Genomic DNA, 12,479 nt, shown 5'->3' with positions numbered 1-12,479 from the left:
ATGAGCTTTTCCAAAAAGAGGGGAAAAAAGTGACTCTACCTACACCTTCAATCCCTCCCAGTTCTTATGTAAAGGAGGCACCAATGAGGGATGTTAAGGGACTAAAAATGAAAGACCAGATATAACACGGGAAGGGTAGTAATTAACAATAACATCATCCATGCCTCATAGGAGATTGCTAGTCCCTAATCAAGAAGAGTCATGTGAGCCGAGTGCTTGTCCTGCTCTCAGAAATTATTGGGATGAGAGCTGGAGTCTCTTATTCTCCCATGACTCAGAAACAATGCATCTCTACCCTTCAGTGACAGTTACTCTTCTACCTGAACATGGCTTCATCAGTCTCTACAGACTTATGAATCTTGTTTTCAGACCCCAATTCTCCCTCCTACAGGCTGCTCATCCCTGAAGAGAAGTTGAAATAAAACCTGGTGAACGCCAGCCCTCCCCACTAGGAGTCCTGGGAGCCTGCAACTGCCAATCAACAAGGATTTTGTCTCTCCTGCTAGAAGCTCTGCTATTTACACTCGAAAAAGAAAGGGTTTCAGTTCCCTCAACACCGGTGTAAAAAGGCCAGGAAGAATCTTTGGGGGGGAATTACGCAGTCCAGTCTTACACACCTAAGGCCTCTGTGGTAAGGGAGAGGTCTCTGTCATAAGAGATCTCTGGAACCTAAGCAGATACAATCTGTCCATCCCCCATCTTGCCTAATCCCCACTTCCCCAAACCTTTCAGAGCTTCAGAGAAATCACTGCACTTAAAGTAACCACAGTGTCGTAGATTCACTGTTATCTAAGTGGGACACACCACTGGGTGCAGGCTACCGTAAGGCCCCCAAGGTGTCTGCAATTTGGAGCGATTTTAAGACTGCTGGCACACGAGGTGAGAAAAGCACTTTGCTTTAAACCTGATGCTCACTCTGGAAAATCAGTATTAGGTTAGTGACATACCTTTTCTGCTTGTATGTCAGCATTGCTTCAGCAATGGGCAACTGGTGTGCACAGTTTGCCCCTGCTATATACTGCGTTATCCGGGATACAACATCAGGCGTTTCTGGAACTGCAATAGAACAAAGAGAGTAAATAATTTAAGTGACTCCTCAGATCATCACCAGCACTGGCCTCCATTTGCTTAGCCAAACAGCTGGCGGTACCCAGCCAGCTGCATTGGAACTGTATCTTCCAAGGAAGCTCTGCAGCCTACCCAGAGCACTGTAACGCTGTCTGACCAAAAGCAAACATCCTACAAGAGCATCAAGGTGAAAACATGAGTAAGGCACACTAGATACACAGACATCTATCTGTGCACGGCATTATTGTCTGAAGTATTACGGCCATTCCATATCTGTTAAAATGCTTTTCTTTGAAAGTGTGTACCACAGACAGAGTCAGCTTTTTTTGCACCTTGACTGTAGGTATCTGCTGAAGAAAGTGCCTAGCCATGTCTCCTAGGGCCTCAATGAGTTGCTCTGCTCATACCAGCATTTGAGTTACCTGATTTCCTAATGAACTCTCAGCCTTGCTGAATTAACTGAAAAGACTGAGAGCCACGCAAGGGTAGGAAGAGCACAAAGATCACATAGCAGCAAGTATACTTCAGATCTGTGAGACTGGGTTTGATTCAAGCTGACAGGAAGACATTTCCTAAATGCCTTCCATATTTCTTTGGTTTCAGGCAAAGAGCCTCAACTGTGAGGCCAAGGGAATGAAAGTGGCCTTCACCAGCATAACAGGTTGACAGGATTCCTATGCACAAAGTTCACCCAACACATGATATTTACAAAGCACAACAGTATTTATTGCTCTATTATCGCCTTGCATAAGCAGTTACTAACATATTGCTCTATTATAGCTTAGCATAAGCAGTTACTAGCATATTGTTTTCCCTTTGTGAGAGTCTTACCAACCCAATTACGCCTGAGACACCGCTGAGCAGGAGGGTGAACATTAGCGGGGTCGTTACAGAGAAGGGAGGTAGGCGCAGCAACCTCAGGGTGTTGCCTATGGTTCGTAGAGCATGCTCTCTGTCCTCTCTCCACTTTGCACCGTGCTTTTTTATACCCTCAGCAGAATCAGTGGAAAAGTACTGGCTAGAGGTTGCCGCACACGTGGCCAGCACATGCAACAAGGCCTGCCAGGTGCGTGCTCTGCCGGCTAACAGTGGCTCCCAGATTGCAACAACATATTGTTCAGTAACAATCCTCCCAGTTCCCTTCTTCAAGGTCTCATTCTCACAGCTGTGTTCAGCTTGTAATTTTTCTGTCATGGCCCTACACAGACCATCATCCAAAATCCCTCACACAACCAGGCACTTCCGTACCTTAATGGGCATTTTAACCCAGACTCTTCATATTTGAACAGTGAACTGTGAAGAGCTAAGATTCTTTGCCACGTCATCTTAAGCCATCATGGGGTTTTCTGAGCAGTTCTAACCACAGATGAAAATGGAGAATCTACAAGGTCTGGACTGCACAAAAATGAGGCTGCATTTTCCTCATAGAATGCAGCCAAATAAAGATGGCAGCATACAGCCAACTAAAGAACAGATATAGCTCTCGAGCTGGATTTCTATAGCTAATGCAGTACACCTAACCCAGACACAAAAATCAAGTCTGTATTGACATTTGTCTGCATTTTCAAGTGCAGCAAGGAATTAAAGGAAACCAGTTCCATACATTTGTTCTTCCTCAAGCTTAGAATCAAGGAGAAGTATAGGTTTGGTGACACACTAGGAGATCTCTAGTCCAGCCTCCAGCTCAAAGCAGGGCTAACTTCACCTTCAGAAGAGGCTGCCCAGGGCCTTGGCTGGACAAGTTTCCAGCAGCTGGAAAAGGCTCTGAACAACCACCTGTGAAGGGCTGTCTCCCTCCTCCTCTCACAGCTACAGGACTTCCAGGAGCATCCTGGGACCCTCAGGCACTCTGCAATTCCAACAGGAGAGCCACATTGCAACCTCCCCACCCTCATGGTGCTCTAAAAGCTCCAAAGCCTTCTCCTTCTAGTGAAATTTTTGTATGGGTTATGCTGCCACAACAGCATAGTCAAGTATCAAGCCTTCATGTAGCCCTAACTGTCAGATACAAATCCTCCTTTCTCCTGTTTCTTTCTGTTCTTGAAGGACTATAAAGCTCTAGGAAAGTAAGTGAAAAATATTGATGCCCAAGTTATCTCCTCCTCCATACTACCTGTTGGAGAAAAATAGGTGACTAGAAATAGGCAAATAATACAAATCAACTCCTGGTTATGTGGCTGGTGTCAATGTGAGGGTTTTGGCTTTTAAGACAACGGGATGTTCTTGAACAACCATAGGCTGCTGGGGAGGGATGGACTCACCTGTCTGGAAGGGGCAAGGGAATCTTTGGCAGCAGGGTAGCAAACTTGGTGAGGAGGGCTTTAAACTGAGGAACTTGGGGGGAGGGGGACAAACTGGCAATGTTAATGCCATCAAACACAACAGGGGAATACGACAGGACAACCTGAGCAGTGAGAAAGCTACCACAGCAGCCTCATGTGATGGGTCCTCATACGCCCCTCCAGGGAAACCTGTGTGCTCAAGCACCTTTCTGAAATGCCTGTACACCAACGCACGCAGCGTGGGGAATAAACAGGAGGAACTAGAGGTCTGTGTGTGGTCGCAGGGCCTTGATCTCACTGCAGTCACAGAGACATGGTGGGATGGCTCACATGACTGGCATGGCATCATGGATGGCTACAGGCTTTTCAGGAAAGACAGGCCAACATGGCAAGGTGGGGGAGTTGCTTTATGTGAGGGAGCAACTGGAATGTATCGAGCTCTGCCTTGGAGTGGAAGCAGAACAAGTTGACAGCTTGTGGGTAAAAATTAAGGGACAGCCAAATATGGGTGACACTGTTGTGGGCGTTTGCTACAGGCCACTTGATCAAGAAGGGGAAGTTGATGAAGCCTTCTACAGACAGCTGGAAGTAGCCTTGCAATTGCAGGCCCTGGTCCTCGTGGGGGACTTCAACCACCCTGATATTTGCTGGAAAAGCAACACAGCGAGCCATGCACAGTCCAGAAGGTTCCTGCAGAGCATCAAGGACAACTTTTTGATGCAGGTGGTGGAGGAGCCAAGGAGGCAAGATGTGCTTTGTATTGTAACAAACAAGGAAGGGCTGGCTGAGGATGTGAGAGTTGGGGGTAGCCTTGGCTGCAGTGACCATGGGATGGTCAAGTTTAGGATACTGTGAGGTAGAAGCATGGCTGTGAGTCAGGTTACAACCTTGGGCTTCAAGAGGGCCAACACTGTGGTCTCTTCAAAGACCTGCTAGGAGGAATCCCATGGGCTAGGGCTCTGGAAGGCAAGGGGGTCCAAGAGAGCTAGACAGTATTCAAGGACCACTTCCTCCAAGCTCAAGATTGGTGCATCCTTATGAGGAAGAAGTCAGGGAGGAGCCAGGAAACCTGCATGGATGAGCAAAGAGCTTCCAGAGAAACTCAAATGGAAGAGTGAGGTTGACAGTATGTGGGAAAAGGGACTGGCCACCTGGGAGGAATATAGGAATGTTGTCACGGTATGCAGAGATGCAACGAGGAAGGCCAAGGCCTACTTGGAATTAAATCTGGCGAGGGACATCAAATGTAACAAGAAGGGCTTCTTCAAATACATCACCAGTAAAAGGAAGACTGGGGATACAGCGGGCCCACTGCTGAAGAAGGCAGGGGCCCTGGTGATGCTGGATGCAGAGAAGGCGAAGTTACCGAATGCCGCCTTTGCCTCAGTCCTTACTGCTAAGGCTGGCCCTCAGGCATCTCAGCCACCAGAGAAGAGAGGACAAATCTGTAGAAAGGAAGACTTACCATTGGTTGAGAAGGATTGGGTCAGAGACTACCTATGCAAACTGGATCCTTGCAAATCACAGAATGGTAGGGGTTGGAAGGGACCTCTGCAGATCATCTTGTCCAACCCCGCTGCTTGAGCAGGGACACCTAGAGCAGGGGGCACAGGAACGTGTCCAGGCGGGTTTTGAATGTCTCCAGGGAAGGATACTCCACAATTGGAAGGACACTCTGCAGCCAATCCATGGGCCCTGATGCAATGCACCCATGAGTGCTGAGGGAGCTGGCAGATGTTCTTGCTGAGTCACTCTCCATCTTTGAAAGGTCACAGAGAACAGGAGAGGTGCCCAAGGACTGGAGGAAAGCAGATGTCACTCCACTCTTCAAAAAGGGCAAGAAGGAGGACCTGGGGAACTATAGGCCAGTCAGCCTCACCTCCATCCCCGGAATAGTGATGGAGCAGTTCATCCTGGCGGTTATCTCCAGGCATGTAGAGGACAAGAAGGTTATCAGAAACAGACAACATGGATTCACCAAGGGAAGATCATGCTTGACCAACCTGATAGCCTTCCACGATGGTGTGACTGGCTGGGGAGATGAAAGGAGAGCGGTGAATGTTGTCTATCTTGACTTCAGTAAGGCATTCGACCCTGTCTCCCATAGTATACTCATAGGTGAGCTAAAGTAGTATGGGTTGGATGAGTGGACAGTGAGATGGACAGAGACCTGGCTCAACAACAGAACTCAGAGGGTCATGATCAACGGAGCAGAGTCTGGATGGAGGCCTGTCACTAGTGGTGTTCCCCAGGCATCTGTGCTGGGTCCAGTCCTGTTCAACGTATTCATCAGTGACCTGGATGATGGGACAGAGTGCTCCCTCAGCAAATTCACTGATGATACCAAGCTGGGAGGAGTGGCTGATACACTGGAAGGCTGTGCTGCCATCCAGTGAGACCTGGACAGGCTGGAGAGCTGGGCCGAGGGGAACCTGATGAAATTCAACAAGAGCAAGTGCAAGGTCCTGCACCTGGGGAGGAACAACCCCATGCACCAGGAGAAGTTGGGGAATGACCAGCTGGAACGCAGCTCTGCTGAGAAGGACCTAAGAGTGCTGGTGGACAGCAGGTTGACCATGAGCCAGCAATGTGCTCTTGTGGTTGAGGGAGGTTATCCTCCCCCTCTACTCAGCCCTAGTGAGGCCACATCTGGAGTACTGTGTCCAGTTCTGGGCTCCCCAGTTCAATAAAGACAGGGAACTGCTTGAGCAAGTCCAGTGGAGAGCTACCAAGATGATGAGGGGACTGGAGCATCTCCCTTATGAGGAAAGGCTGAGAGACCTGGCTTTGTTCAGCCCGGAAAAGAGAAAACTGAGAGGGGATTTCATCAATACCTATAAATATCTAAAGGGTGGGTGTCAGGATGATGGGACTAGGTTCTTTTCAATAGTGCCCAACGACAGGACAAGGGGCAATGGCACAAGTTGGAACACAGGAAGTTCTACCTACACATGAGAAAAAACTTTCCTGTGAGCAGTGGAACAGGCTGCCAGGGAGGTTGTGGAGCCTCCTTCTCTGGAAACATTCAAAATCCATATGGATGTGTTCCTGTACCCCCTGTTCTAGGTGTACCTGCTCAAGCAGGGGGTTTGGATGAGGCCATCTCCAGAGGTCCCTTCCAACCCCTACCATTCTGTGATTCTGTGAATGGATGGAAAAACTGTACAGGATTAATATTTTAACAAATTAGTACTTTAACACACAGTGAGGCTTTATCCTGGCCTAGAACAGACTCAGCTCAGAACAGGAACTTGTTGATCTGACATACAGCAGCTCCCACATGTTACAACCCTGATGAAGAACAAAATTCTTTTTTGATGAGAAAGATCCTGCCAGCAGACTTCAGAAATGTCAAGATCATTCTCACACACAACTAAAAAGTTGATCTTCCCTGAGTTTCCAGTTTTCCAAATCTTTTAGGCTGGACAGTTTCTGAAGGGCCAAAGAAAGCAATGGACTAAACTTGCTGGTGAAACCGCAACATCAAAGAACAAGGCTGAGAGCTAGGCAAAAACAATGTGACTTAGAGGCAGCTAGTGCCTCTGGAAGCCAACAGCTGTTTGCAAACCACCACGTGGAGGACATACAAAGGTCAGCATCTGAAAAGGGAATGTGGTGGAGTGAGGAGAAAAGAGGAACAAAAACATTTGTCTGCTTCCTCTTGTATTTACTTGACCTTTGCTAAAATTACTCATTCAAACCTTTTATCCCACACAGGCCAGACACAGACACATGGTCTTACCAGTGGTCTGTGCTTCAAGTTTGTTGAACAAATCTCTCCAGGCTAGATCTTGGAAGAAGTTGTTGTATCTATAATCTACAGACCCCAGATACTTGGCCACTGGATGAGAGCCTAAGAAAGAAAGAAAGAAAGGAAAACATGACAATTGTTCTTCCCAGCACTGAATGCAAGCATGTTTTCTATCTGTAAGAAATTAAATTCCAAAATCAAAACTACACTAGACACCACAGAAATAAATTTCTTCAATTTTAACCAAGTAATTTAGTCCAGCTTATCTCTACAAGACCATGCAAATAGACTTCCCAGTAGATAGACTGCTTCAACACTACTGATACCTTTCAGTGGCACCTCCCCCTTCCCCCTTAAATTTTATAAGTCCAAAGAAAACAGGACTGGGAAACTGCTGAGGAAGTAAATGATTTGGAAGATACAGAGACCCTACGGCTCTCCATCTCAGTCTCTCAGTTTTACAAGCGGCTTTCCCAGCAGCCCTTTCTGCCCACAGGCTGCACTGCAGCTAGGACAAATCTGCCAAGAGTTGGACCCCTTCCTCCAGACACCATTCTCACATGATGGCTGTTTTGGGATACTGAGAAGAGGCAGTTGTCCCCAGTCAGGAAAAACAACCCAGGGAGGCTTGTTTAATCGGTGGAGAAAGGCTACAAGTTTAATTACAGCCTATTTATTGAAGGCAGAAGGCAGAGTCCAAGGATTACAGTCCCCAGTGAATGTTGGCATATACATCAGGTCCCTTCTTGCTCTAGCTAAGCCTTATGTCTCCTCTATGATCATCGAAAGACCTCCTTGCAGAAAGTTTGTGTGTCCAGCCTCCAGCTTGCAGCCCTGGATGGATATCTGACTTCATACTCATACTGAGCAGGAGAGGGAAGGCGCTTAAGTTACAAACTCTGCCCCGAGAGATGGCAAAAATTTGCCACCTTCATTTTAGGCCACACATGTCCCAAACCAGACAATCCGCTCTCGCAACTACCCTCCAGTCTTTCAACACAAGAGAAAAGGCATGGCAGGAGTGCACTTTCTGGTCACCACATTTCAGTCATGCTTAGCATGAGTCCTGTACATTTACAATCAGCCATGAAGTGGCCTCAGAGTTCCTCTTAATCAGCTTATTTTTATCCTTCCCGCATACCAAAATCTCACATCGAGTCACACTTCCAGAGACTGCAACAGTTGAGTCATCAGCTGGTAATTGGTAACCTGACAACTCCTTCCAAGAAGGTCCCAGTTGCTTAACTATACTCACCATCCTCCAGCAAAGCTCATGGTGGAAAAAACTCACTGTCTTTTCTCAGTCCTCCCAACCAGTGCTAATTTCCAGGCTTCCAGGAAAGTTTCAAGCAGAAGGTCTCTCTGAGCTCCTCTTGATGTCATTAGAGGCTGAGGCCTAAGTTCCTTCCTGGACCCTCCTGATTGTGGCTACTTTCCGACCCATCATTTCTTTTGCAGTGGAGTTTTAAACAGTGCACGTGGAGCATCTCTGCACCATGCACTGGAGAAGCTTTCCCACATACCGGGAAAACACATTGCACATGCCAGATGCAGCTGGAAACAAGTACTAAACACGAGATCTCCCAAGAATTTCTACCCATGAGAGCACTAAATAAAATGCTAAAAACCCCCAGCAGCCAAAATAACCCCCAACCTTTTTGCTAGTTTATTTGCCCCTTTTCAGTTGTTCATACACTGGTTTGAACATCAAAGGAGTCTTTCAGCCATAGAATCAGAAGCATGAAGCAGGACTGGATCTCCAGTACAGATGCTTACAGACACTAAGCATTTCTCACTGTTAACAGACCACTGCGGCTTGACTTTTCTGTCACTGCAGCGTGAAGTTGTGGACTAAGAAGGTAAAATCATCTTAGAAAAAAACCCATCATTCCTCATTGGAAGGTGCTGCTAACAGCAGAAAGTCTTTTCTGTTAAGACGTTTATGGCATGGTCACCATTCTGTCTTTGTTGCTTTTTCAATTGTCAGAAAAGAGAAGTTGCTCCTCAATCATTCTAATGAATTGCCAGAAAGTGGCCAGAAATAATCGCTTGATCCAATCAGGAAATACAGCAGATTTCTATGGGAAAAGTCCTGTTAGAGAAGTTTCTGTATTTAAAGTACATTTAAAAAGCTTTCACAGTTCTGAAGCAGTTCCATTATCAAAGTGCTTTGTTCTTTTTTTTTTTTTAAATTACCAAATAAAGTTTTAAGATTAAAAAACCAACCCCAAAACATGCTAGCTAAGTCTTGTGTTTCACTTCCAAAGAGAGAATATTTTCAGATCATTAAAGACTTCAGGACAGAAAATTCTTCTGAGGCCAGGAGACACTCAGCATATGAGGACCAAAGTCATCAGTCACACAGACTCTCACTCAAATCACATTTAACCTTGCAGTAATAATTTTTTTGTTTTTACCCCCTAAAGGGCTCTCTTTCCTCTTCCTGCCAACCACTTTGGAAACTAAATGCCTTCCTCACAGAAGGATCCAGCTCTCTTCCTCTGCCTTTTTCGTTTGACTTCTGCAAATCCCATCACTGAATCGACAGCCGAACCCCGCTGTTCATGGTGCCGGGCAGCAGCTTCTGACTCCTACAGCAACTGCCATCAGCAGGTCCCAAACCTAGACGACCAGAAAACACCGAGAAAAAGTGCTTTTCAAGTTTTCTGTTGCCTACATCACCTAAGTGCCCTGTTCACACAAGCCAAACCTCAGACGAGACCAGCTTCTGGCAACACACCCTTACCACACCAACTTTGCCCAGATGCCCCTGCACACAAGCACCAGCAACCGCCTGCCTTCCCAGGCCCCGCCACTACAACATTCCTCACATTTCTGACTACAACAAGACTCCTAAAGTTATTATCAGCCCACTCTACTTCCTGCAACACAAGCGATCCAAGCTGGGTAACTTTCCAGCCAGGCAGGCTTGTTGAGCTGCTGGAAGGGCAAAGATAAAGTGCTGGAAAAACTGAGGGAAAAACCTGAGGAGAACAGCACGCAAAGGAAAGGTCAAAAGATATATGCAATTTGAATAATTAACACACTCAGCAGTTTCAGAGCCTTTAAAAAATTTTCACACACCCCTCCCCTGGCTCCAAAAAACATTTTCTGTGTCAGGCTCAGGGAGGCCAGAACACTTATCACTTTGGGAAACATGGTGCCCAATGAATTTAAGATTCCAGCTAGGGAAAGGGCTTCCAGTACATTATTCTACGCCTTCATTGCAACATGACAAGAATATACATAAGAGCCTCCCTGTATGGGGAGGAAGTACTCAATCCCTTTCTTCAAACAAGAGGTTTACCAGCAGACTTTGGCATCAAGAACATAAAGATGAAATTCACTCATGTGAGAGCAGCAACACAAGCATTGCACAATACTATGACAGCATGACATTTGCCTCATTTAACAGCCATATACCTAGCAAAAGCTTCCAGGAGGGCTTCTCCTGAGGGAACACATCACATTTAACCCATTCATCTTTCTATGAAGAAAAATTGTTCCTTATTTACCTAGAGGGATGATCAAAAATCTCATGTAGCCGAGCCAGTCTGGGGTTTTGTGAGACAGCTGCTCTACAAAAAGCCTCAATACAGCACTGAGGTAATTCTGGGCTCCAGCCACTGCAATTTTAATTGGGTTTGGAGGCTGTGAATTGCAGTTACAGCTAGACAGAAAAAGAGGAAACATTCATAATTGTGCTTTCAACCAGCTATTTCAGAACACGTGAAAAAAAATTGATTAATAACAACCACAGCAGAAGAGAGCTTGTTCAATACACAAGCAATATCACAATGATTATCAGCAGCGTCAAACATTATTAATAAAATACAACATTGTTCAGTACTTTCTCGATTGGTCTCCCTGCTCCTCCTTTCACATGTTTTGATAATCTAAAGGGTTGGACTCAACTATCTAGGTTAGGACGTACCTATTGCAACTAACTGCTGTGTTAGAGAACATACTCAGGTAGCCACAGCCCTCAGTAGGTATCTAGGGAATGCCTTGAGGAATTAATCTGGGAATTACTTGGAGGGCGGAGCAAGAACTATTTAAAAACCTACCTATTAGCCTTGCATGTTTTAGTAGTTATTAGATTTAACCTGTGAGGCAGCCTCCAAAGCACAGCCTTCTAAAATCACCAGTGTCGATGAAAGACTCGTACCCCATACACATGGCAGAAGAGCAACAACTTTGCAGGGCTGCAGAGTGCTGAAGAGCCACACAACACTGACTTCAGGAGAGTAGATCGGGGAGGAGTATTGGAAGGGACAAGTATTTCTCAGCTATTGGATAGAAAACGCCCTGGGCACTGGGGGCACAGGAGCTGAGAGGGTTTTAGAGCTGAGACACAAACAAACAACACAAGCAAGGTGAGAACTTACTATCTCTGTATCCTGGAGACAATAGTGCTGAAAGCTGCCTGAATATCAGCTGAGGAGCATGTGCAGACCACTGGCAAGGTATGCTTTTGCAAGACGTCTGATAGGTACTGAGGAGAGAACAGAACATTTTATAGTCCTTTTTTGGTACAGTTTGTCACAAGAAGGAGGTTTGCCTCCCCCAGCCCCTTAGTTATTCTCACACCCAAGCGTGGACACTCTCCCAATGTCCAATTTGTAAGTGATACTGCTGCTTCCCAAATAACTCATCCGTGTGCATCAGCCAAAAGAAAGTTCTTCCTCTAGAAATATGGGAACATTGCACCTTCTAGACAAACACCAACACTATATCCAAAACATGGCAACGACAGTTCTAGAACAGCAGGGTTTTATGGCTGTGGAGAGCAGGGCAGCAGCAAAAGGCCATTCACCTAGAAGACAGCACTGTGTAAGAGCAGACTGTCTACTTGCCTGCTTCTGGAACTGCAGTTGCAGCTCTCTCATTTCAAGAGGAGCTAAACAAATGCGATGTTCTGCCCACCATCAAAAGGGATGGCCATCAAAAGATCTGCCCACCACTAAAAAAAAGGGAAGGGTGCCACCAACACAGAAGTTCCTCATGAGGGACTGTTTCCCCTCCATGCAGCTAATGGGGAAACAAGTTGACACACACCTCAGGTATTGATGAGACTCAGCAATTATCTCACACTTTCAAATTCTTCACCACTAATCTATACACACCAGCCAATGCTGTCTTCATATCCTCTGATACTGCAGTCACAACAAGCTGCTAAAACTACTGGAAGATGACCTACAACGCTTTCAGTCCATCTCTAGAAGGCATCTCTCTATCTTCCAAGTATAGGGAAACCAGAACCAGTAGCTCAGCTGGTATTTTTGCTCTCTCAGACACTGAGACCCTAGTTCTTCCAGAAGCAGAAAGCCAAACCAGACAGTGTAACTCCACAGGCCTGGCACAAATTTTATGGGTGA

General features: G+C 46.2%; 1 protein-coding gene across 10 annotated transcripts in view; it reads right to left on the bottom strand.

Annotated features, from left to right (window-relative positions):
* PACS2 (phosphofurin acidic cluster sorting protein 2) overlaps nt 1-12,479 on the bottom strand; it is an 89,182-nt gene that overhangs the window by 23,431 nt on the left and 53,272 nt on the right. For 8 of the 10 annotated variants that reach the window (XM_064454686.1, XM_064454688.1, XM_064454689.1 and 5 more), the window contains exons 15-18: nt 11,490-11,596; nt 10,617-10,771; nt 7,093-7,203; nt 948-1,056 (exon numbers count right to left, since the gene is read on the bottom strand). In XM_064454686.1, coding sequence (XP_064310756.1) covers nt 948-1,056; nt 7,093-7,203; nt 10,617-10,771; nt 11,490-11,596 — 482 coding nt within the window. The remainder of the gene's footprint in view (nt 1-947; nt 1,057-7,092; nt 7,204-10,616; nt 10,772-11,489; nt 11,597-12,479) is intronic. The other 2 variants (XM_064454692.1, XM_064454694.1) reach the window with 2 other exon arrangements.

Source organism: Phalacrocorax carbo, chromosome 6 (genome assembly GCF_963921805.1).
Source record: "Phalacrocorax carbo chromosome 6, bPhaCar2.1, whole genome shotgun sequence".
Taxonomy (NCBI): Eukaryota; Metazoa; Chordata; class Aves; order Suliformes; family Phalacrocoracidae; genus Phalacrocorax; species Phalacrocorax carbo.
Note: the sequence above shows the minus strand (reverse complement) of the source record. Positions and strands in the feature narration are given on the sequence as shown.